The 26,868-nt window shown below is 41.0% G+C and overlaps 1 protein-coding gene across 1 annotated transcript in view; it reads right to left on the bottom strand.

Annotated features, from left to right (window-relative positions):
• LOC145411575 (uncharacterized) overlaps window positions 1-26,868 on the bottom strand; it is an 89,863-nt gene that overhangs the window by 47,171 nt on the left and 15,824 nt on the right. The window contains exons 4-6 of the mRNA XM_080281584.1: window positions 21,718-21,833; window positions 19,864-20,039; window positions 18,372-18,477 (exon numbers count right to left, since the gene is read on the bottom strand). Coding sequence (XP_080137710.1) covers window positions 18,372-18,477; window positions 19,864-20,039; window positions 21,718-21,833 — 398 coding nt within the window. The remainder of the gene's footprint in view (window positions 1-18,371; window positions 18,478-19,863; window positions 20,040-21,717; window positions 21,834-26,868) is intronic.

Raw genomic sequence — 26,868 nt, 5'->3', positions numbered from 1 at the left:
GTCTAATGAGATACTTTACTAGATCAGATCATTTCTGGCTAAAGCTGGGACCATTCCGCGCATGACGTCACTTGGTACCTGAGTGCGTCACTTCAGTAGGGTGAATGAGGTCAGTAACGATCTAGGCTCTGCCTGGGTCAGGTTCCTAAGCTCCAGCTGATATCCCGCTCCAAAAGTAGCCTATCTGTACGCTTTGTATGACAGGCTTATGAATGTTAATAACATGAATTAAAACTGATTACGAGAGAAAGAGAGATGGAAGGTGAGGGAATTATGGTTATGAAGCACAAATGATGGTGGTGGTGACTATAATGGTGAATGATGATGATGACAGTGATAGTGGTAGTAGTGATCATGCATGATTATGGTGATGATGGTGACTGTACTTTGTGTCTGTATTGTCTTAGGCAACCCATGTTTGGAAAAGAAACGTACAGAAGTTGAAGGAGCTAAGATGGTGTTGATGATGATGAGGGTTATGTTGATGATGAACACCTAGGAATGAATTGCAGTAATATCTGACCATCAACATTATGGAAAAGATTAGACTGGTACAAATAGTGATGATGTCAGATATGCATCAGTTCATATAAATGTCCTCTGCTTATCGTTTTAATTAATGAAACCATAAATCAGGATGTAATTAGTAACAGCAGTAGGATCACCTACAATAGCGATATTACAGCCCCGGCAAGGACGACAGAATAGTCAGCAAACTGTGATCCGTCGCAGTTACCCATCCCCTTTACTTGTTTTCTCTGTAGGGTAACTCCTTCTGAAGGTATCAGTACGTCACAAAGATGCACGGGGACGTATAGATCTTGGTTCAGTGGGTTCCTGTGTCCTCCGCACCACCGAGACAAGTTAAAAAATAAGGTTGGGGCTCGGGGGTTTCCCCCTCCTCCTCATCCGGCACCTGGGTTCCGGTACCCAACAACCATCATCATAAATGCTTATGTTACCCTCGACAACATTGTTATATATATATATATATATATATATATATATATATATATATATATATATATATATGCTGCCGTTTAAGTATCCACTGCAGGACCGGCCTATCCCGACCGAAGTCGGGACGATACAGCCAATGTATCTCTACCAAGTGGCTTAGGCTGTCTAGTAGATTGTATGTAGGGTGAGAAATGCTTGTAAGTTTAATTGTAGTGCTGGAGTGGCTTTGGATGTGTGTGTAGTCTGTGAACCAAGTGTAATCGGCCCGCGCAAGCTGACTGGGTGCAAGCATTCTTTATAGTATGCGACACTGGTTCAACCACAGCACCCCTTGTGTCCGCCAATGCAGTACGTGGACGGGTGAACACTCCCAAAGTTTATTACCCTGGCGGGGCGCGAACCCTGGTTCACCCGTGTACGAAACGCACACTCTACCACAGATATATATATATATATATATATATATATATATATATATATATATATATATATATATATATATAAAACCCATTGGGTCCTGGACCTCCTGTGCGAGTAATTTCGCTGGAAGGGTGCTGGGTGCACCGCCCTCCGCCTGTCGTGTTGCGAAGCTCATAGGTCCCAACCCGGGGGTTCCCTTCTTTATTAAATTTTGAGAATGCCCAGTTACATCCTCTGTTGAGGACACTGGGTGCCAGTGGGATATATATATATATATATATATATATATATATATATATATATATATATATATATATATATATATATATATATATATATATATATATATATATATATATATATATATATATATATATATATATATATATATATATATATATATATATTGTGGCGGATGGAAGGGTGCAAGGAATAAATGTGTTGGGAGAGTTGAATGATTCTTTGATCACGAAGGAGGAAGTGAAGGCAGTAAAGGAGATGAAAACAGGGAAAGCTGCAGGTATGGATGGGTGTGCTGTGGAATGCCTGAAGGGTGGTGGAGTGACTATTGTTGACTGGTTAGTAAGATTGTTGAATGTGTGCTTTGAGAAAGGTATGGTGCCAATTGACTGGGCAAGTGCTTGTGTGGTCCCGTTGTATAAAGGCAAGGGTGATAAGTATGAATGTACTAGCTTTAGGGGTATAAGTCTGTTGAGTGTTGTAGGTAAGGTGTATGGTAGAGTGTTAATTATGAGAGTTAGAGAGGGTACAGAGGGAGTGATTGGTGATGAGCAGTGTGGCTTTAAGAAAGGGAGGGGATGCGTTGATCAGGTGTTGCTGTGAGACAAGTGTGTGAAAAGTATTTAGCGAAAGGCAAGGATGTCTTTTGGGCATTTATGGATTAAGAGAAAGCGTATGATAGAATTGATAGGGAGGCTTTGTGGACTGTTTTAAGATTGTATGGACTTGATGGTAGGTTACTAAAAGGGGTGAAAAGTTTTTATGTAAATAGTAGAGCATGTGTAAGAGTGGGAAATGCTGTGAGTGATTGGTTTCCCGTGAGAGTGGGGCTGCGACAGGGATGTGTGATGTCGCCTTGGTTGTTTAATATTTACATGGATGGTGTTGTAAGGGAGGTGAATGCAAGAGTTTTAGGTGGTCTGAGTCTGGTAAAATGTTGATGGTGGAGATTGGAATCTGAAGCAGCTGCTGTTTGCAGATGATACTGCACTGGTGACTGATTCAGAGGAGACACTGAGACAGTTGGTAGAGGAGTTTGGAAGGGTGTGTGAAATGAGGAATTTGAAAGTAAATGAGAATAAGAGTAAAGTGATGAAGTGTACGAGGTTGATAGATGGTAGGGGGATGAATATAGTTTTGAATGGTGAGTTGCTTGAGGAGGTAGATTGTTTTAAATATCTAGGGTCACATGTTGCAGTGGATGGAAGAATAGATGCAGAAGTGAAGTTTAGAATAAATGAAGTAGAAAAGGTGCTGGGAGGAATGAAAAAAGTGTTTAAATGTCGTTCGCTTAGAATGGATGTAAAAAGAAGGCTGTATGAGGGTGTTGTGGTACCGACTGCATTATATGGGGCTGAAACATGGAATATGGGTGTAGCAGAGAGGTAAAGTTTGAATGTAATGAAGATGAGGTGTCTGAGGAGTATGTGTGGAGTGACGCGTATGGATCGGGTGCGAAATGATGAAGTGCGAAGGAGAACTGGAGTTGTTCGGGAGATGGCTGGTAGAGTTGAGCAGAGGGTGTTGCGATGGTTTGGGCATATGGAGAGAATGGATAATGAGCGATTGGTGAAAAAGATAACTAGATCTGATGTGAGAGGTGTAAGGCTGAGAGGAAGACCACGAATAGGATGGATGGACAGTGTGAAGAGAGCGCTGGATGCGAGAGAGATGTCTGTTGAGCAAGGAAGAGTGGCTATGCGTGACAGAAATAAATGGAGAGAAATTGTGAATGAATAAGTGATGACGCAGCTCTGAGGCGATATTCTCCCGCATTTGGTCTGATCAGCTAGTCAGGTCAGGTGCAGGTAAGGGGATGGGTCTGTTATGATGTGGCAGGGGTAAACCAGTTCTGCTGTCGGGCCCTGCTGCGGATGTCACTGATTGCATTGCGCAGTTGACCCTTGTGCGGTGTGATGCGGTGAGGATCTGTCCGTTCTCCCCTTTGGGGCTAAGATGTGAATGAATGTGTTTGAATGGATGAGTAAATGGAGAGTGTGTCGTCCTGTCTCGGCTACCTCCCTTTCCTTGGGGGAAGACTAGGTATATATATATATATATATATATATATATATATATATATATATATATATATATATATATATATATATTGCCAGACGCCTCAATCCCGTTTGGGGTGGCCACAAACAAATCGCCTCCAAGTCGCCCTGTCCTCCGCCATTTCACTCCCCTGCTCCCAACTCACACCTCCCTCTCTCATATACCTCTCCACCCCATCTCTCCATCTCATCCTCGGCCTCCCCCTCCCTCTTTCCCCCTCCACCTCACTCACATACACTCTCTTCGTCAGTCTTTCACCCTCCATCCTCTCTACATGGCCAAACCACCTCAGTGTGTACCTCACAACGCTTCCTATCACATCCACATCAACACCACAACGCTCCTTTATATCCTCATTCGTCAGCCTGTCTCTCCATGTGACTCCACAGGCTCCTCTTAAATAACTCATTTCCACGGCTCTCACTCTTGACTTGTGTCCTTCCAACAACGTCCAAGCTTCACTTCCGTATGTTAGAGTTGGTATCACAATACTGTCATGTAGTAACTTTTTCACTTCCATGCTCACTTCCCTGTTTCTTATCACTGCTTTCAAAGAACCAGCAACTTTTCTTCCCTGCTGTACCCTTTCAAGCACTTCACCCTCCAAACCTCCATCCTTACTCATCACACTACCCAAGTACTTAAACGTACTCACATTTTCCAATTCCTCACCATCCAACCTCGCTGTACATTCACTGACTTCACCTCTCTCAAAGACCATCACTTTACTCTTCCCTACATTCACCTTTAGATTCCGTTTCTTACACACTCTCTCAAACTCATCCACCAAGCCTTGCAGGTCCCCTTCGTCTTCACTCAACAACACAGTATCATCTGCAAACAACAGTACAGGGAGTTTCCAAACACTATCCTCTCTCACCAGGGCCACTCCAACATCCACTACCCTACCTTGTACCTCTTTTATTACCCCATCCATGTACAGATTGAACAACCATGGAGACATGACACATCCCTGTTTCAACCCAACTTTCAAAGAGAAAAATTCACTTAGTTCACCATCCACACGCACTGCAGCCTTCGCACCATCGTACATACTCTTCACAGCATTCAACAACTTCCCATCTACTCCATATATTCTTAACACTTTCCACAATCCTAGTCTATCCACCTTGTCATATGATTTCTCCAAATCCATGAAAGCCGCATACAACTTCTTTCCCTTCTCTAGAAACTTTTCCACTAAAGATCTGAGAATGAATATCTGATCTACGCAACCTCTTCCCTTCCTAAAGCCTCCCTGTTCTTCTCCAACTAATTTCTCTGTTCTTTCTCTACCTCTGTCAATAAGTATCCTACCATACACTTTTCCTATTATACTAAGAAGACAAATGCCCCTATGATTACCACACACTTCTTTTTCCCCTTTTCCTTTGTACAAGGGAATAATTATACCTGACTTCCAATCCTCCGGGACTCTACCTTCCTCCCAGGCCGGTCTGCACATCTTCCACATCCATTCTACTACTATCTCTCCCCCATGCTTCAGCATTTCACCACACACTCCATGAATTCCTGGGGCTTTCCCTGATTTAACTTTCTTCATTGCTTCCACAACTTCTATCCTACTGATTTCTTCCTGTCTTCTCACCTCCCTCCTTCTCCCAGCCATTCCCCAGCCACTTATACTCGCATTACTTCCATCCTCCACGTTCAACAATTCCTTAAAGTGTTCTCTCCATCTGCTCACTTTTTCTCCCTTCTCCACTAGTAATCTAGCATTTTTATCTTTCACTCCCCTGCTAACTTCACTTCCACCCTGTCTTACTCTTTTCACCTCTTTCCAGAACATTTTCTTACAGTCCATCCACTTTACACTCAAATTCCTTCCAAATTCCTCATCCACTCTCTTCTTACTCTCTCTTACTAATCTTTTCACCTCTCTCTTTCTTTCTACATATAACTCTCTCTTCCGCCTCTCAACTTCTTCCACGCCCCTATTTCTCATCCATTCATTGTATGCTTTCTTCTTTTGTGCCACAGCCCGTTTCACCTCTTCAGTCCACCACGCTGTTCCTTGCACCCCCCTAACGAGGAGAGGATAAGGGCAACTCTTAGCAGAGGAATGAAGAACTGAAACTGGTCGTCGCAAATACATACGTTACCCATACCACCATTCTGTCAAGGATACGTTTTCTTGGATTATTCTGCAGGGAGAGAGAGAACTGTGAGGGTCGCGAATCATGGAGCGTTTTAGGTATATTAGAGAAAGAAAAAAAAGATCTAATAAATCCTACTTGTCCGTAAGCGACGTCGTCCCCCATAATATTGGTGAGCTTGCACTGAAGAGTAAAGGAGTCGGACTCTTTCGGCGGGGTCAATGGAACTGGATTTGGATCGAGGCGGCTTACTGATCGAGAAGGGTAACACCAAAACAGTCCAGCAGTTTCGGATCAGCTTGCCCTGTAGTAGTAGTAGTAGTAGATGGGGCGTAGCCTTTGTATCGGCGCCCGCTCCTTATCCTTTTCAGTCCTTTTTTGTTAAGCCGTGCGCTGATCACTTATTTTCTTTTCTCTTAGTTTCCACAGTTCATATATAGTCTTCCTGTTTTCCTTCACTTGTTTTTCTTTATTTTTTCCAAACAGAAGTAGAGTTTTTATATCTGTTCTATTCTCTGGAAAGGGCTGTTGCAATAAGTTATTTTTGATCCTCACTGCACTTAAACTTTCACAATCTAGGAGAAAGTGTTCTAATGTTTCATTTTCATATTGGCATATCGGACACACTGTTTCTTCATTGTTGTGTTTTTTTCTCCAGTTTAAGTTTAGTGTGTTTGTTCGTGCTCTGAACAGTACTGCCGCGTCCCAGCCATTTTCATACAGTGTATCTTCTTTAATTTCGTACTTCCATTCCCTGTAGTATTCTAGTGTGGTTTTGCCAAGTATTTCTGCTTTCCATATTTGTGTCAATGGTGTTCATTTTTAATATCAATTTCTTTTTTTTTGCAATTCCTTCCAAATTTAGATTTACTTTGTGTAGATAGTATTTTATTAATTTAGCCCAACTTGTGCTTTGGTTTTCATATAGGTCCAAAAATACTGTTTTTACTAGTTTATTGCTTTGGTCACTCAAAATGTATCTGACATATGATAATTTACTTTGTATGTCTCTTGTATATGAGGTTGACGTGCCAATTTCAGCTCTAAGTGCACAACTTGGGGTATAATTTGGTGCTTGAAATATTCTTTTATAAGCCTTGTTTTCTAATATTTGAAGTTTGTTAATTTCGCCTTTGCTGATAAACACAGCTTCTGTTGTGTGCAGTATACTTGGCAGGGCCACATTTTTCCAGAATACTTTTCCTATTTTCACTCTGTTGCAACTTCGTGAAGTTATGGATGTTATCTGATTTACGTACATTCCCGCATTTTGTGGTTGTTTTATTTTATGTTCTCTAACGCAATCCTTTCTATTTGTAATGGTCACTCCGAGGTATTTTATGCTGTGCGTCACTTTTATATCCCCAATTTCCTCCGGCTGTTCCTTTTTGTTGTACACAAGTACTTGGCTCTTTTCCTTATTTATATTTAACCCACAGATACCTCCTATTGTTTCTAACGCATTTATTGCTTTCAGGGCCTCTTCATCTGAGTGGGCTAGTAACAGGCCATCATCTGCATAGAAGATGCTGTTTATTTTGCAAATCTGGTTTTGAAATCCTTTATAACTTTTGTCAAGGTGGTCTATGATGATGTACGTCACCAGCAAGAAAAGAACTGTAGATCCATTACAGCCTTGTCTGACACCACTGGATACTTTTAGTTTTGTAATCTCTTCACATTCTAAATGAAGCTTTGTTTCATCATTTTTATAAATATTTTTTAGCATTCTTATTATGTCAGGGTGGATATTATACTGTTTAAGGGCTTTGATCATGGTTTCCCGTTTTATGCTGTCAAAAGCTTTGCTAAAATCGACTGCTATAACATACACTGGCTTCTTCTGTTTGTAGCTTTCATTGATAGAGTACTGTAGGAGAAGGATATTGTCCGATATTCGTCTTTTTGGTGTGAAGCCATTTTGTTCTTCTTTAAATTTATCATTTATTTGTATGTGCTTCTCTGTTTTATCTTTGATCATACCCATCAGAATTTTGTAGGTGTCTAACAGGGCTATTGGTCTCAAGTCCTTAACTTGTGGTTGTTTTGTTTATGGTATTAATTTTGTGTTTGATGTCTTCCAGCTATCAGGTATATTATTGTTTCTTATCTGATCATTATAGCATTCTGTGAGTATCTCCACGGTTTTTTCGTTTTTCAACACCTCTTTGTATAATTCAATTTTTAACCCATTTGGACCTGGTGTTTTTCCATTTTTCATTCTTCCGACTTGCTTTTTTATGTCATCTTTAGTGATATTTGGGGTTTCCATCGTACCTGTGTTTACTTCTGTCATTTTGTATGCGTACTCTGCATGTTCTAATAATATTTTCGGTATTATCATGGTGTTTCCTTCATCTGTCGCTGTCTCTTCTATGTTGGATTTTTCTTGATAACTGTCTCTGTAGGTTCTTTCCTCTACTTCATCCCATTCTTCATGCATCTTATTTTCATGATGCTGGTAGATTGTTTTCCAGAAACTGTAAAGCTTGTTCTTTAGTTCTTCCTTTTCTATCTTTTGTTTATTTTCATCATATAATTGTGCTTTCTTTAGTTTGATTCCCATACTTTCGGAGTTTATCCACATGTTTCCACAATTTTTTTGTATCTTTCTCTTTTTTGATGTTGTCTAGTATTCGATATTCATACTCTGATTTTGCTTCGTGCACCATTTTTTTCACCTGTTCTTTTTCCTTTTCATACTGCGTTATGTAGTGTTTTTTTCAAACTTGGGTTTTGCTCGTTTCTGGCTTTTCTGTTCCATTTCCGTCTTTCACTAATTCCTGTTCGTATTTTTTTTTGTCATCCATGGAGCATCATGTCTTTTCCTTTCTATTTTTCTGAGGCTTTTAGCTAGGTTTTTCTCTGCTTCTTCATACATTATTTTTTCAGTCTTCTATTCTCGTGACATTTTCATTTTCAAGCCTTTGGTTTACTTTCTCACTAAATACTTTTAGATCCGCATCCTTGGTGCTATAGTACCTGATTATTTCTAGATTTTTCTTAAGGTCTTTTCTCTTTGTGTTTGATATTTGAAATTCTGCACTGAGTAGGTTGTGGTCGGTTAAATCAAAGTGCTGTTTTTCTTCATCTATTTCCATAGATATGAATTTCTGGTGCATTTCTTGGTTGGTGAATATGAAGTCTATGGCACATTTTTGCCCTCTACTTTCCCATGTTGTTTCTCCAGCACAGTTTGGGTCAGCGTTTAGTAGGGTGAGACTGAATTTGTCCATTATGTCTAGCACCATCTGTCCTTCTCTGTCCAGACTCTGCTGTCCCAAGAAGCCCAAGTGTCCGTTGAAGTCCCCAAGCACTATGCAGTTTTCATTCTCACTTAAACTTTCAAGAATGTTCTCCATTTCTGATTTTATTTTTTTTATATCTATCTATATCCCTTGTAGCCCCATACACAAGAATTATCACAAAACCAAATCCTTTGTACTTTATCCTTGCAGTTAGAATGTCTGGGTGTTTTGTCTCCAATTTTTCTGCTGTTATACAATTTATGTTTCTAAATATTATTAACAGTCCACCGCCTTTTTTTATCATCTTGTTGTCTCATTTCATCAACAAAATTGAATGAGTCAGGTATAGTGACTGTTCTTTGCTTTTGATGTGTTTCCGTTAAGCACAAGATGCAATTCTCATCTATTAAGTCTAGTGCTTCATACAATTTGTGTTCATTAATCGACTGTATATTTAGTAGTTTAATATTTACATTTTCTTTGCCTGCAAAAATTTTTTTTCACTGTTTTTGTTCTTGTGCATATCATCTAATTCATCTCTGATTCTTTTGTCAGCCACTCTGTTTGTGTTTTCATCATGTTCGATGGTTCTGTTTTCACTTGCCTCAATTACTTCACCTCTACTTCTTTTCTCAACCACTCTGGTTATTTTACCTTTTTTTATTGTCCATTTTCCACCTTCTTCCCTCTTTTTTCTTAGCTGCTCTCTAAGTCTGTTATTTTCTTCTCGTTCTTTCTTTGTTAAGTCTGGGCTTATTGCAATTTTCATTTGTCTGGCCTGTTGGTCATCTTTCAGCTTCTTTGCTTTTCCTATGATTTCCCATTTCTTTTTTACCTCTTTTATTTTGATCACAGTTGGCCGGTTTTTGTTTTCGCTCTTTTTCCCAATTCTAAACACTTTCTCTACTACTGCATTTTCCACTCCCAATTTTGCTTCAATTATATCTAAACACAGGTCTATATCATCTTTTTCTCTCTCTTTAGCATCTGCTTGTGTTGATTCTGGTAAGTTGAAGAATATAAGGTTGTTCTTTTTCTTTTCTCTTTCTGCTAGTTCCTCACAATAACTTTTACTCTTGTTGTTTATTATTTTTTCCTCTTTTTTATCCAATTTTTTTCCAATTTCTTTCACTCTAGCCATCAATTCCTGGTTTATGGTTCTCAGTTCATTCTGCTCTAGCCTCATTTCCTCTCTTTCTGCTTTCAACCTCTTTATTTCCTCATTGTTCTTTAATATTTGGGGTTTGCAACTGTTACAAAACCACAACCTACCTTTACATTCCTCCAGTGCTTTGTACAGAAGTGTATTTACCCCATCACAACCTACGTGGTACCATCTGTAACAGGCGTCGCAACTTACCCCATTGTCTCGGCTACCAACCATCATTTTGCATTTTCCGCAATATTCTGTTGCCTGGTTTTCATTGCAGCCGTTGCATAGTAGATCCTCGTTCAGGAATGCCCAGTGGCCGCAGCTAGTGCATCTCTTCTTTTTTTCTTTCTGCATTTTTAAAAGAATTTCGGGAATTGATCAGCGCACGTGTTACCAATCCCCACGTAACCTGTCTCCCCTTCATCACCACTTTCCGAATGCCTTACAACAAACCGCAGACGATGTTCCTCTGCTCAATGTCCTTACACTCTTACAGTTAGGTCTTCACCTGTGCTTTTTACGTTATATCTACTGCATGACCAAACTATATTATCTCAGCAGGAATTTATTATAGTGTCCAGCTGATTGTAAACAAAACGACAGCGGTTGAAAGTTCACATGGATGATTTGGTTAGCTCTTATTTTCAGCAATACGGTCCCATTGCTGATGAAACCAGACACGGTTGAGCCCCTCATACCCACCTTAGTAACTGGCAGTAGCATTTTGTCAGCATATTATTAAAAAAAGAAAGTAAATACGGCACTTGCATTGTAGGAGCTGACGCTATATTTGTTTTGGTGTGACGTCACAATCTAGGATCGCCCAGCTCAGTCCACCTCGGGGAGGTGGACTGCCTCAGATCGATCCGGGTCATCTTTCACTCCAGTCCAGCTGAATATAACCGCCCGACGTTGAGCGGGAATAGAATATTTGAGCGGTTCCTACCTTGAAAGGGTTAGCTTACATTTCTCCCAAGGTTGCCACCAGTGAACGTATATACAAATACTACGCTTAAATTGCCTATAAGATTGCTTTTATGTGCTGTACGTTTTCTTCACTCTTCTCCCTAGGAATACAACCAGATGCCTTAATTCCAGATGAGGTGGCTACAAGCAAACTGCCTTCAAGTCTCATTTCCCTTCACACAGCTACAAAACACTTCATTATTACATTTAACTGAAAGTGAAAAAAAAATATTATAGTTAACTCTGGAAGGCTTGTTACTTATAAAAATGAGACGAGACTTTACCTTTCCCTATAACTCTACCGAAAACAATATATTCACTTGTAGTTCCCTCATTCTCCCACCCATACACCTCACCTTCCACACTTCCCTCGACACCACATTAAAAACCAGGCTACACTGACCAGCACCATGGAAAAGTCACACATAGTACTCAGGACCTCCTTCAAGGGGGCATAGGAGGTTCGTAGCACCTGAATATTATATACTCCTTTTGCCTAATTATACCTTAACATTCTTTAGTATATTATTCTCTCTCTTAAAGGCTGTACTCGTATTTATAGCTAACTTTTTATATCATAATGAATATTTAGTAGCAAATTAGTTTGTGCATAACAACTGATTAAACCTTTATATTACATCAAACTTCCTCTTATTTGAAAGTGTGTGTGTGTGTGTGTGTGTGTGTGTGTGTGTGTGTGTGTGTGTGTGTGTGTGTGTATGCGCACGCGCGCGTGTATACAGTGCTGGAACTCTGAATGGAGTACCTAGTCAAAATCGAACGAAAATCATATTCTTTATATACTTGATCTACTTCCCCACTTCTGGAACACATACAGTCAGGTCCAATACAGGCAGTGCTGCGGCAGTGAAGAGGTGGCAGGATTTCCGCTTGTCCACTCTCCGTTGATGTCGTTGTAAAGGTTACCGTGACGAGCCTGCCTTACGGTTCTACGGGGTGGTCCATAAATAGCGCTCCACTAGAAACACTCCTAAGGGTATCTTGCGTGTTGTAGGGACGGCTAAGTCGCTGATGGGGGCCCGAGTGTGGGAGTCGAGTAAATGAATGATGCAGGCAAGGCACTAGTAATGCTGACAGAGCCGTTCCCACAACACAAAATAACTCGTCATAGAGTGACAGAGAAGCATTAGGCCATACATGGACCACCTTACAGTATATACAAATATGAGCGTATGCAATAAAACAGTGATGCCGAGGAACTGTCACCACGACAGCGCAATGTGTACGAGTATGATGCAGTCTGGAGATAAAGCACCCGTACGGGCGGGGACGGGCATGCACATGTGCACGCACGCCTACAAGAACGTGCACCGTGCGTATTAGGATGAAAATGTGCGAACACATTTGTGGGCTGAGTCAAATGCATTTACACATATCCACATGTAAAGAGACTGAGGAGTTATGTTCGGTTTTAAGAACAAACAGGAAGTCTATCCCCAATCAGGAGGGGGGAGGGAGTAGGTATTGCATTTTCTTAGGTCTTCAAATGCACAGTTGAAGTCCCTTAAACAATGTAATATATACAGCATAAAAGCATCACAGATTCACAAACACAATATTGTTTACTGCACAGCAGTGGTCCTCAACCTTATGTAGCCTTTGGGCCACATTTACCGATTGCTAATACGGTGGCGGGCGCCAGAAAAAAATCAAAATCACACACACGCACATACGTGTATATATATATATATATATATATATATATATATATATATATATATATATATATATATATATATATATATATATATATATATATATATATATATATATATATATATATATATATATATATATATATATATATATATATATACGAGAAATAATGACAAATACATCATAAGTTTCCGAGGGTGCCATGGTACCCGTGGACTACAGGTGGGGGACCACTGCTGTACGGCATAACAACATCACACACTATCACATTTACAGACAATACACAAAAACACAAACACATAAGTACAGTTTTATTGACAGTTCAACAAGTGAGACGGATATAGTTGAAAACAATACATTTCCTCAGTCAGCAACATCATGGCAGGCACAGCATGGCGTGGAACAAGGACAACACAGAGAGTATTTACAGACTAACCTTTCCTTTGACGTAGCTTCAAGTGTTAATCCAGAATGCTCGACACAGTCTATATAAAACAATGGGCGACCAATAGACTTTTAATCCTTTGGCAGAAACAGCTGTAGGATTGTTATCCAAGCCTATTAAGACAAGTAGCAACTATCTATATTACAGTGTTTAAAACTAAACATCCGTTTTGATTCAGTAAAAATACAAACTACAAAATTAAAAACTAAAATTAAAGAAAAAAGTAGTCTTGTATTTCTTGTACTAACACATTAAAGGTTTCTCAATCACGACTAAAAAAAAAAATAAAAATGTCCAGCTTAACACATTCATAAATCATTATCTCCACTACAAATGACTCATGGCGAAGGGATGACCACTGAACTTCATACCTTATGCCTGCAAGGGAAAATAACTTTGCTAAGGAAAATACGTTATTGAAAATTTGATTATTTCAAATAACTCGAAAATGTATTGCTGTCTCGAGTTCTGGATCTCCAACAGGACAATGGACTTATGCGATTTAAACAATATTTCAGACTAAAAACTTACAGTATGTTAACAGTTTAAACATTATAACAGAACAAAGAAGTTACGACTAACACTCTTCAAAGACCATGAAATGCAGAGAACAGTGGAAAAGAAATTTGTAGACCAAATATTCACACGAAAAATGAAGAAAGGTTTTAGAACAACCCTTCATCTTACAGAAGCACAAATCCATAGCACTTTTAGTTTTGCAAAGTCATAATCCAAAATGTGTATAAACGTATACTGTTACAATGAAACACCAATTTAGCAGCTACAAAGAAGTTCCAGACATTATTAATCAACAAGATTTTAAGCTACAATTGCTTCTTACAATACACGGTTTCAGTCAGTGTTAATGACAGTTATGGGTATATTCCAACACAGTGTTAATAATAGCAAGGACAGGTTAATTACGTTAGCACATTCTGCGCAGTCCCACACCACAAATTTCTGAAGTCTAGAAAAGCACTCATGCCCAAAAATTATAATTATCTGATGATCACAAACTCTCGTAAGTTACAGTATACTTCCCCACACACTGACCACTGTGGGTAACGCCCAATCATTTTCAGATGAGGCCACTCCCAGCACGCATACGGCATTTAAACAAGGCCTGTTAAGTGGCTCACCTCCTGGTTTATGTTAATAGCAAATAATATGGCGCAGTATTTAAATTTTCTGGTTTGGTGAAGTTGTTACTGAACGTGCAAAGTTAGGATAAGCCCACGATCTAGTGTTAACGACAATAATTACAAACTACTCTTACACATGAGCCCCTAAAGAACCAAATACACCCAGAGAGAGGACAGGAGAGAGAAAGATGAGGGTAGTTCAACTGGCTAAATACAACATGCACATTTCCAAATACACACGGGGAGCCACGAAAGGGGAGTGCGGGGGAGGGGAAGGGGTGCAGTGCCGGGGCCCAGGATATATATATACTATACAAGGCCCTGGCATGAGATGGAAGTACTTTTAACCCCTTACGTGCCAAAGATTTACCCCATTTGGATAAATTTCTTTGGCGCGAGATTTCTGAAGTAGTGGCAGGCGTTGTGATGGTAAATGGGATATTCTGATAACACTTGAGGCAGTAAAAGTGTATGGGGGTACTGCTAAGTGCTGGATATGACTGGGTGGCGTAATCTTTCATAAGCAATCAAGAGCATCATCCATCTTCCCAGTTATGTTTGAAGAGGACTGTCTATAAACTAAACAGGCCATATGCAATGTCTTAACCTCTACAGCCAAATGACATTAACTTGTTGCTGACACACGATTTCAGTAAGTTTGGGTGCGCCGCCTGCTTGGGTAGAAATCATGAAGGCTGTAACTGTACGAAAAATATATCCTAAGCTAAACGAAATCGTCTGGTGAGAGCAAGAATAGAAACTGTCCTCGGGGTGACGAGATTAACTAACGTAAATCGTGTCGCGGATGATTCAATATATCAGTGACTCAGTGTATTAACAAAGACGATTAAATAACTGTAACCAACAAATAAATTCGAACACTATCACTCAGCCTTCCCTCCGCCGGTTAAGCTCAGTTCTTCAGACACACTGGATTACATACACTCGAGATGAACCAATGTTGATTTTGGTCTGTGTCAAGTTTTCTTTGTGAGGGAGAAAGGCCATGGAGTTAAAGCTTTGGGATATTCTCCTGATGTCTTTAAGATCTGAAATATTTCCTTCAAATAATCTCCATACTAATTAGGATATAAAAGTACAATTAATTAGGATACAAAAGCACAACTGCTGTATATGGAAGGTAAGGAACAACTATTCATTTTGTTTACTAGCTTCAATATACTCGCATGTGCCTCTCGTCAGCTGAACGTACAGACGAATATTATGTCGTCGTGTGCTTTTGTCAACATCAACCATCACTATTCAATCCCTAATCCGAGTAAGCTGTTCATGAATGTTAATAATCTTGGTCTTGTGTGTATTATCTGTATCAAAACGAGAGAGAGAGAGAGTGTGTGTGTGTGTGTGTGTGTGTGTGTGTGTGTGTGTGTGTGTGTGTGTGTGTGTGTGTGTGTGTGTGTGTGTGTGTGTGTGTGTGTGTGTGTGTGTGTGTGTGTGTGTGTGTGTGTGTGTGTGTGTGTGTGTGTGTGTGTGTGGATACGAAAAGATACACCAAGGGCCGATTTTTTTTCCCCCCGCAAGAATATTAGAGCTACCGAAACAGATTATTCCACTAAGTCGGTATGGCAGATTGATGTAAGGGTACCGTGAAAGCGAACGGTCACTTAAAGAAAAGCATCACAGGTTCATTTTCATCTGTGTCAAAGCAAAAATTACATCAGTCAAGTCAGTGCCTAACCAACCAGTCTGATGATGCAAAGTGATTAATAAACTTTCCTCGTTCTATTGGTTTCATATAATTTGTTTCATATTTTAATCAGTATGGAAGGTAAAGTATAAAAATAGTTCAGACCTATTATTGACACACTATATTACTTAATCAAGGTGAATATTAGATGGTGGAAGGCCCACCTTCCGCTCATGTAGTGCTGCCTTCTTCTTCCTTCACTTTGATCATTCTTTTTCTGCGTCTTCTCTCCTCTCTTCCTATTTCTCCCATCTTTCATGTCACTGCTTATTACTCTTCTTTCCTTTCCAGATGGCTTTACATTAAGTGACAAGCCTAAGGGTTTCCTGTTAGCAAGGAAACCATCTAAAATGCTGGGTAGTAACCATACAACCAATCCATACGTGTTTCCGAAGTCAACACGTGGGTTGGCGGAGGGTTAGTGCCCCTCCCCGTAAAACACCTACTGTAACTCAAAGTCAAACGGCCACCCCTTACAGGATTATGGAGCCTGGATACAGATTGATAGACAGAAGTGAGTGCATGTGGAGATTAAAAATGTTCCTTAAGATTAACGAACATCAAGACTGTGAAGTAATTATTCTTCATTTATATTATTTACTTTTATATATATTTGTCTGTGTGGGGTGGGCGATTACTGGGAACAGGAGGGTATCCGGTGAAGTCTGTATCAAGCAGCGTGTTGATACTCGACGCCACTACATAGGATGAGAAAGCTTTGAAACAGTAATATGTAAACTAAAAATGAATGAATAAATAAATAAATAAATAAAGCACACAAATCATCACCTGGCAGCAAGATCACAGAAACTGAGTCAGCAAAATATAGCGGCAACAACTAACCCAAGCTCTGGTGTCAAAAAGTTACCGTGTATGAGCGTACTTTAAGTAGTTCACTTTAGAAGGAAACCTGCTAAACAATTATCTTAGGTAAACTGGCACAATCAGTATAATTTAGGCACATGAAAGACAAAGGCAGCTTTTCCTATTTACAATATAGTACAATAAATATCAGGCACATGCATATATACATAAATAACATACATTACAAAACAGGTCTGACGTGCAATGTTATAAGCTACTCCTTATATGCATATACCTGTATATATATATATATATATATATATATATATATATATATATATATATATATATATATATATATATATATATATATATATAGTGAAGGTGGGTGAAAAAATATAAAACCATGCAAAAAAAAAAATAAATATATGGTTTGGCATTCAATGATAAAACAAACCATGCAGAAGGGAATCGGGAAACAAAATACTGTATAAATGGATGACTGGGATGATATATGAGGAAAGTGAAGGGATGAGAAATGGACATTAAGAATAGAAAAGAAAAAGCTGGAGAGAAGGAAAAAGTATCAAATATGTGCATATGGTTGGAGTGAGAAGGGAGGGGGGTCGAGCTGCAAATTAATCTCTTCAGTCTGGTGTCTATGATTATATTTACTCTATTCTTGCTACTTCGAATATTTTATTGAGCTTAATAAAGACATTTCGTATTAAACTGGTGTCTGACGCCTTTGCATAGATCTTCGAATTCGAACTGTGCAAGCTGAATAAAAGCACCGGAAGCAGCAAGAATAAATTAAGAAGTCCTCGCAGTGAAACGATCAAACCTTACACTGCACTGGATTTACTGCACTTGGGTAATTCAGAGTAGGAGAATGCCTGGATTGTACAGAGTTGTTCATTTTCAGCCACAGTGTTATCCGTGACAGGTTATAGCCAGAACAAAATGGTTATGTTGAAGTAATAGCTGTATGATATAAGTTATGATTTTAAATGTTTCGCATATTACTACCCATAGGTTAAGAGTAACAAGAAGACAGGAGCTGGAAAACAAAACTTTGCAGAAATTGGGAAGACGAAAGTACATCCACACTTGACAGGATAACAGATATACAAGGAAGCTGACCAAGGAGGAAAGTATGGTGAATACGGTGGGGGATGAAATGTGTACTCACGCCGTTGAGGGTCTTGTCGTAGTGGTATGAAGAAAAGGAAATTTATGTTATAAGGTACAGATTAAACCTAGTACAGAGTCACAGGGAAGAAAAAGGATAACCGCAAGAGAAGTACAACTTTGAAAAGCAGGGTGAGTCCACGTTATCTTCACAGGCCAAGACTGAATAACCACGCCACAAGAATCATGATGTAAACAGATGTGGTGGCTATGGAGGTGGATGCTGATGCGTTACTCACGGCGTTGAGGGTCCAGTCGTAGTCGTAGGAGAAGCCGCGTGTGCCGAGAGCCGCCTGACGGAGGGCCTGCTGGGTGCTGACATCCTCCACACACTCCGCCAGCCACCTGCACCACCAGTGAAAGAAGGACTATGTTTGTTAAGCGTATTCTACAGTCGTGTGTTCATTTGCTTAAGACCTTTCTAGCATCTCTAAGTTATTCATTTTGCACTCTGCGTCCCTTTTACTGTAATATTACATGTATTTTTTTTTTCTTATTTTCATCATCATCCACACCTTTTCCACCCCAATATTAAGTAAGGTGGGATCCAAAAAAAGAGGAAGAAAAAAAAGACAGTGAGATGCAATCCAAAGTTTTCCCGGTTAAATGAGGCACACTCCTATTCCTTGACATAATAACCTCCGTGAAAAAACCCGACACCATTTACAGAAACAACCAGTAAGCAACGCGTACCAAGAAGCCTATTTAACCTAAGAGAATGCGGCACTGAGCGGCTCTAGATATTTCCTAATACTTACTCCTTAGCAATTTATTCCGTACATTACACCTCGGCATCAGCTTGGTTGTTATTGATGAAAATTATGTAGACAATAACACACAAATGAATGTTAAGGTGTAAGATGTAAAACAAAATGCTAAAAAAAACGGTGCCACAGAGCCTCCTACGTCACCCATGATACGGCTCTTCATTCTACAATCCACAGAGCACCGAGTTTGTTCAGATGTACGGAAATTACACCCATATAATGAACTGGGTTACTATGAAGATAAAAAGCAGTCGCACTTTGGGTCATACTCGTACCTTCAAGAGGGTCCAGGTGAGTCCCAAACTTGTGTTATTGACATTACAGACAAGTTCAGTACATGGGTACAATTAAATTTTGTTCCAGGGTATAGGCAAGACTAAAACATATATAACATCGTTTGAGGAGGTTAATTCCTTGTTACCAAAGCGGTTCAAGAATGTCTACACAGAAATGACCGAATTCTAACAATTAACGACATCTAACAAAATATCTGTCACCTATGCAAGAGAAAGCCGACTTTAGAAATGGATATGCTCAAAAAAGCTATACTGCCAGCACATACTGCCCACACATATTGCCAACACATTACAGCCAACATATTGCCTACACGACTAACTAACAGCTATACAACCTCCACAAGGATCAATGGTCTTCAATAAAATGACAGTACTCCCCTGGCGACTCAAGACCTAACAGCAATAAAATTATTCTAACATGAAGCTATGGGCCATATTAAGGTTGATTTAAGAAGCTTCGTAGAATTTGTACCTTAAGGATTTTTTTATGTTACACTTTACTATTCTCTTGTCTGGTCTTTTTATCGTGTTATTAGCGACACAGTTCGTATCAATAGCAGTAAGATGCTTTGTGAAGGATAAATCTCTGGTGAAGAGGTGCAACAAGGCCTCTTATACCATCTAGAATAACCACAGGTAAGAGAAACAGCACAAGGAGCAAGACAGACCTAAGGGCGTCAGGTTCCGTGGCGCCAAAATCGACCCTGAACCACTGGAAGATCTGGTTGATGACGAGGCTGCCGTCCGTGTTGGTGGTGACCGACTTGTTGCAGAACTCAGTGATGGCGGTGCTCAGCTCACTATCGATATTGTCACTGCCGTACGACCGTAAGGGAGGGCAGCTCTGGAGGAAGAAGCGCACGATTATTGTTGATGTCTAGGTGTTGTTTGTATCAAAATAACTGTCAACATGACTACCAAGTGGGGCAGTACGTAAGCACTGCTCTCATATATCTGGCATCTAACGACACAAGGAAAGATTCATTCGTGTGCAAATTAAAGCAGGACATGTCTTATTACACACGACAGGCAGAAATATGAAATTTAAACTGTAAAAACAAATCAGGTAAAATACAGTTCGAAGATTTAACGTAGTTAATGTAGATGTTGATAAGGGTGATTAAATCGTTAGTTGCATTTGTTTCTTTCTTTGCGGAGGGGGGGGGTAGGCTTTGAATCTGATTATAAAAGCAAGCAAAACCGGTACTGAGGAGTGATACACATGACTACTAAATCACTCATAGGTGTTTGAGACACTCCATGGGTAAACAAAATATTAACAGTAGTATAGTAACCGGACAACACCTAGTAACGGATAATTAATTATTTGGCTGTGACATCTGCCTGCCCATCTAAATCAATCTCTGATTGCTCCACTTGAGAATGTGTATGGGGGGATGGAAGTGCCTTCTACAGAAGCTCGTACACACAAACACACACACACACACACACACACATGAAGGAAATACACACAACACACATATGGACTTCCAGATAAACACAAGAAGAAAATACAACACAAAAATACTCGAAAAAACAAAATCATAACAACTGTGCTCACATAGATATTACACTCAAGCCAAACAGAGAGGAACGCAAGCACACAACTCAGCCTGCACGCATAACCACAAGACAACCATTACTTAAAAACCACAAACACCAAAAACAAAAAACAAAATCGGAAATGCATCCATAGCACACCAAATCACGTCTACGAACCTACAGAAGCACTCCACAAATATAAACGAACACGTCTACATTAACAACTCCGCACATTCCCTCAAACATACAGTAACACGCTCCCTGCACAAATGAACACAAAAACACGTTAACAAATAAATAACAACACATCTACAACCTCGTGAAACACGTCCACAGTCCCTAAAACACCCGGCAACGTTCACAAACTCTTTTAAGTCCTCAAAATACACCAACACATTCACAATAAAAATAATTTTATTAGCGCAAAACACTGACAAAACACACAGCAACATTTATTCCCCATAAAACACGTTCAAACACACAAACATACGTTAATTATATCTCAAAAGCACGTCCACAAACACGAACATGTCCACAAACACAAATACGCCGACAAACACACAAGACTACGCCCACGAAACATTAAACCACGTTCACAAACGCACTAAACTACGCCCACAAACACACTAAACTACCCCCACAAACACACAAAGCTAGGCCCAGACAAAAAACACGCCCACAAACAAACTACAGTACGCCCACAGAAAAAAAAACTACGCCCACAGACACAAAAACTACTCCCACAAACAAAGAAAACTACGGCCATAAACAAAAAACTACGCTTACAAACCCAAAAGTGTTTTCACAAATACAAAACCTGACAATTACATAAGGGCACGTACACAACACAATAACATTTCTATCGTCCCCACAGCAGATAAACAAACAAAAACACGCCCGCACGCACAAAAACAACAATAACCTGCCAAAATCCCGCCCAGAATATTTAACCAGACCAATAAACCTAGTGACAAACCCACCATGGCGCCGCAGTTGAGGGCTCCGTGGATGCGCCTGTCTGGGGTGAGAGAGAGGACAGTGCGGGGGTCCTGGCGGCCGAACATCACCTTCCCGGAGGTTGGGTGGGCGCGGTTACCTGCACAAGACATTTAGAACATAAGGATGACTGCAGTAAGGCAGTTGGTCCATGCTAGGCCGCTCCTACAAGAGTAACTAAACTACTAGAATAAGACATGGATAGCATAGAAGGAGGCGGGGTTAATATTTGGGTTAGTATTTGGTAGGCAGGATTACCTAAGCGTGAAATTTGGGGTTCGATTCTCAAAATATTAATGACTAACTCCTTGTAGTAACTTAGCTATGTTTTAAAGGGAAGAACTAGACAAGGGAAGAGTTTGGGTCACTATTTAGGTGGCGTGATTACCTGAAAAGTTTGGGACTGGATTCTCAAACACATTTACTATCGAGTCCTTGTAATTTAGATATGCTTTTAAACGAAGGAATCTATCTATCTATCTATCTATATACCTAGGCTGCTTCCCCCAAGGAAAGGGAGGTAGCCGAGACAGGACGACTCACTCTCCATTTACTCATCCATTCAAACACATTCATTCGCATCTTAGCCCCAAAGGGGAGAAGGGACAGATCCTCACCGCATCACACCGCACAAGGGTCAACTGCGCAATGCAAGCAGTGACATCCACAGCAGGGCCAGACAGCAGAACTGGTTTACCCCTGCCACATCATAACAGACCCATCCCCTTACCCGCACCTGACCTGACTAGCTGATCAGACCAAATGCGGGAGAATATCCCCTCAGGGCTGCGTCATCACTTATTCATTCACAATTTCTCTCCATTTATTTCTGTCACGCACAGCCACTCTTCCTTGCTCAACAGACATCCCTCTCGCATCCAGCGCTCTCTTCACACTGTCCATCCATCCTATTCGTGGTCTTCCTCTCAGTCTTACACCTCTCACATCAGATCTAGTTATCTTTTTCACCAATCGCTCATTATCCATTCTCTCCATATGCCCAAACCATTGCAACACCCTCTGTTCAACTCTACCAGCCATCTCCCGAACAACTCCAGTTCTCCTTCGCACTTCATCATTTCGCACTCGATCCATACGCGTCACTCCACACATACTCCTCAGACATCTCATCTCCATTACATTCAAACTTTTCCTCTCTGCTACACCCATATTCCATGTTTCAGCCCCATATAACGCAGTCGGTACCACAACACCCTCATACAGCCTTCTCTTTACATCCATTCTAAGCGAACGACATTTAAACACTTTTTTCATTCCTCCCAGCACCTTTCCTACTTCATTTATTCTAAACTTCACTTCTGCATCTATTCTTCCATCCACAGCAACATGTGACCCTAGATATTTAAAACAATCTACCTCCTCAAGCAACTCACCATTCAAAACTATATTCATCCCCCTACCATCTATCAACCTCGTACACTTCATCACTTTACTCTTACTCTCATTTACTTTCAATTTCCTCCTTTCACACACCCTTCCAAACTCCTCTACCAACTGTCTCAATCTCTCCTCTGAATCAGTCACCAGTGCAGTATCATCTGCAAACAGCAGCTGTTTCAGATTCCACTCTCCTCCATCAACATTTACCAGACTCAGACCACCTAAAACTCTTGCATTCACCTCCCTTACAACACCATCCATGTAAATATTAAACAACCAAGGCGACATCACACATCCCTGTCGCAGCCCCACTCTCACGGGAAACCAATCACTCACAGCATTTCCCACTCTTACACACGGTCTACTATTTACATAAAAACTTTTCACCCCTTTTAGTAACCTACCATCAAGTCCATACAATCTTAAAACAGTCCACAAATTCTCCCTATCAATTCTATCATACGCTTTCTCTAAATCCAATAGACGAGGGAAATTTTTGCACTCCTTTCCCTGATCTTCCTGCAGAAAACAGTCATAACCTGCAGAACTTTTCGTTCCGTAGCGAAGATTTATATAAGGAGTTAGAACAGGAGACAGAGGAAGATTCGACATTCTTCTCCTCCTTCCTGCAAATCAGAACCTGTAAGTGCGTCCGTGCATCCCGGTCCAGGTTTAGAATATGACAGGCACGATTACCTGTATGCAAAGTTGGGTTTAGCATGTACGAGTCTGGCTTAGTATATGGGAGGTTGGTTTAGTACTGTCCTCAGGCAGTACTTCTTTGATTTTTCCTGGAATGATTATTGCTTCCATGGCCGGGAGCCATCTGGGTGTGCCTTGCACATTACGGAGGTTATTCTCTCGGGCATGGAAGCATACATTCCCTTCTCGTATCCTTTGTCTAACGCAAGAAAGCCTTGGTTTAATCACGCTTGTTCTAATGCTGTCCTCAACAAGGAGAGGGCCTACAAAAGGTACCGGAGCCAACCCACCCCTGAATCACATCATCTTTACATTTCTGCCCGGAATCGTGCTAAGTCTGTTCATCGCTCTGCTAAAAATAATTTCATCCGTACTAAATGCTCTCAACTCTCCAACTCGAATTCTTCCCGTTCCTTCTGGCACCTTGCCAAAAACCTTTCTAACAACTTTACCTCATCATCCTTCCCTCCTCTTTTCTACTCTGATGGTTCTGTAGCTATTTCTTCTACTGATAAAGCAGATCTCTTCGCAGAGACTTTCTCCTCCAATTCCACCTTAGACGATTCCGGTTCTGTTCCTTCATCACTTCCTCCCTCTGATTTCCTCATGGCTGACATTAAAATTTCTTCAGCTGATGTATTTTCTGCCATCACTGGCCTCAATACTAACAAGGCATATGGGCCTGATGGAGTCCCTCCTGTTGTTCTCAAGAACTGTGCTTCTGTGCTTACACCCTGCCTAGGCAAACTCTTTCGTCTTTGTCTGTCAATTTGTACCTTTCCTTCTTGCTGGAAGTCTGCTTTCATTCAGCCAGTCCCAAAGAAGGGTGACCACTCCCAACCCTCCAACTATCGTCCAATTGCTTTAACGTCCTGTATTTCAAAAGTTTTCAAGTCAATTCTCAATAGAAAAAAATTAAGACATCTTTCCATCACAACCTTCTTTCTGATCGTCAGTACGGGTTCCGTCAGGGACGCTCCGCTGGCGATCTTCTTACCTACCTTTCAGACTCCTGGTCATCCTCCTTTCGGGACTTTGGCGAAAGCTTTGCCATTGCACTTGACATCTCTAAGGCTTTCGATCGAATTTGGCATAAATCTTTAATTTCCAAACTACCCTCTTACGGTTTCTATCCTTCTATCTGTGCCTTCATCTCTAGTTTCCTTTCTGGTCGTTCTATAGCCACTGTTGTAGACGATCATCGTTCTTCTCCTAGATCTATCAACAGTGGTGTTCCTCAGGGCTCTGTCCTATCACCAACTCTCTTCCTTTTATTCATCAATGACCTTCTAAGCTGTACATCTAACCCTATCCACTCATACACTGATGACTCCACCCTTCACCTTTCCATTCGGCTCCCGCAACGCCCATCCCAGCAGTTGCTTCAACAAACAAGGGATGAGGCTATGGCACACCTAATGTCTGACTTGGCTCATATCTCTGACTGGGGTAAAAATAATCTGATTGTTTTTAATGCATCTAAGACTCAGTTCTTACACCTATCAACCCGACAAAATCTTCCACAGGTATACCCACTAATGTTTAATAATATTCAGCTTAATCCTGCATCATCCTTGAACATGCTTGGGGTTTCATTTACTCGGGACTTATCTTGGAAAGATTATATTACATATCTTGTAAAATCTGCTTCCAAGAGATTAGGTGTCCTAAGCCAACTCCGTTCTTTCTTTACCCCTACGCAATTGTTGACTCTATACAGGGGTTTTATCTTCCCCTGTGTGGAGTAAAAACTCTCATGTGTAGGGAGGCTCCCCACATACAGCTCTTCTCAATAGGGTGGAGTCAAAGGCTTTTCGTCTCATTAACTCTCCTCCTCTTACTGACTCCCTTCAACCTCTGTCTCTTCGTCACACTGTTGCATCTTTATCTCTTTTCTATCGCTACTTTAATGGTCACTGCTCCCCTGAACTGTCTGCATGCATTCCTCACCTCTACGACGGGCGCGTAGCACCCGTCTAGCAGCAAACTCTCTTCCCTTTTCTGTCCAACTCTTTAATGCAAGAGTTAACCGTTACTCTCAGTCCTTCATTTATGCAACAGGTCAACTCTGGAACTGTCTCCCTCTGTCTGTATTTCCTGCTGCCTATGATCTCTAGTCTTTCAAACGCAGTGTGTCCAGGCATCTCGAAATGATCGGATCTTGAATTTGGCTCTCTATTGTATTTTGTTTTTCTCTTGGAGGGAACTGTTATTGCGGGCTCATTGCCTTTGGTTCCTTCTTCCTCGCATAAAAAAAAAAAAAAATCTACCAGACACAATGATCTGTAAAAAAGAAAAAAAAGTTGGCTTGGTATGTGTGGGTTATGTGAGAGTCTGGCTTGATAGGCCATGTGGGAGTGTGGTGTAGTGGGCCATGTGAGAGTGTGGTGTAGTGGGTCATGTGAGAGTGTGGTGTAGTGGGCCATGTGGGAGTGTGGTGTAGTGGGCCATGTGGGAGTGTGGTGTAGTGGGCCATGTGGGAGTCTGGCTTAGTAGACCATGTGGGAGTGTGGTGTAGTGGGCCATGTGGGAGTGTGGTGTAGTAGGCCATGTGGGAGTGTGGCGTAGTGGGCCATGTGGGAGTGTGGCGTAGTGGGCCTTGTGGGAGTGTGGTGTAGTGGGCCTTGTGGGAGTGTGGCGTAGTGGGCCTTGTGGGAGTGTGGCGTAGTGGGCCATGTGGGAGTCTGGCGTAGCGGGTCGTGTGGGAGTCTGGCGTAGCGGGTCGTGTGGGAGTCTGGTGGAGTGGGCCAAGTGGAAGTCTAGCATAGCGTGTCATGTGGAAGTCTGGTGTAGTGGGCCATGTGGGAGTCTGGTGTAGTGGGCCATGTGGGAGTCTGGTGTAGTGGGCCATGTGGGAGTCTGGCGTAGTGGGCCATGAGGGGGTCTAGCGTAGCGGGTCGTGTGGGAGTCTGGCATAGCGGGTCGTGTGGGAGTCTGGCGTACTGGGCCATGTGTGCGTCAAGAGACTAAGGGCTGTAGTTCAAGGTGGCATACAAGACTTCGTAGCAATTCTTTATGGATTTATTTTGCAT

The sequence above is a fragment of the Coenobita brevimanus genome, chromosome 90 (assembly GCF_032717465.1).
Source record: "Coenobita brevimanus isolate Jiangsu-jjx chromosome 90, ASM3271746v2, whole genome shotgun sequence".
In the NCBI taxonomy this organism is placed as follows: domain Eukaryota; kingdom Metazoa; phylum Arthropoda; class Malacostraca; order Decapoda; family Coenobitidae; genus Coenobita; species Coenobita brevimanus.
Note: the sequence above shows the minus strand (reverse complement) of the source record. Positions and strands in the feature narration are given on the sequence as shown.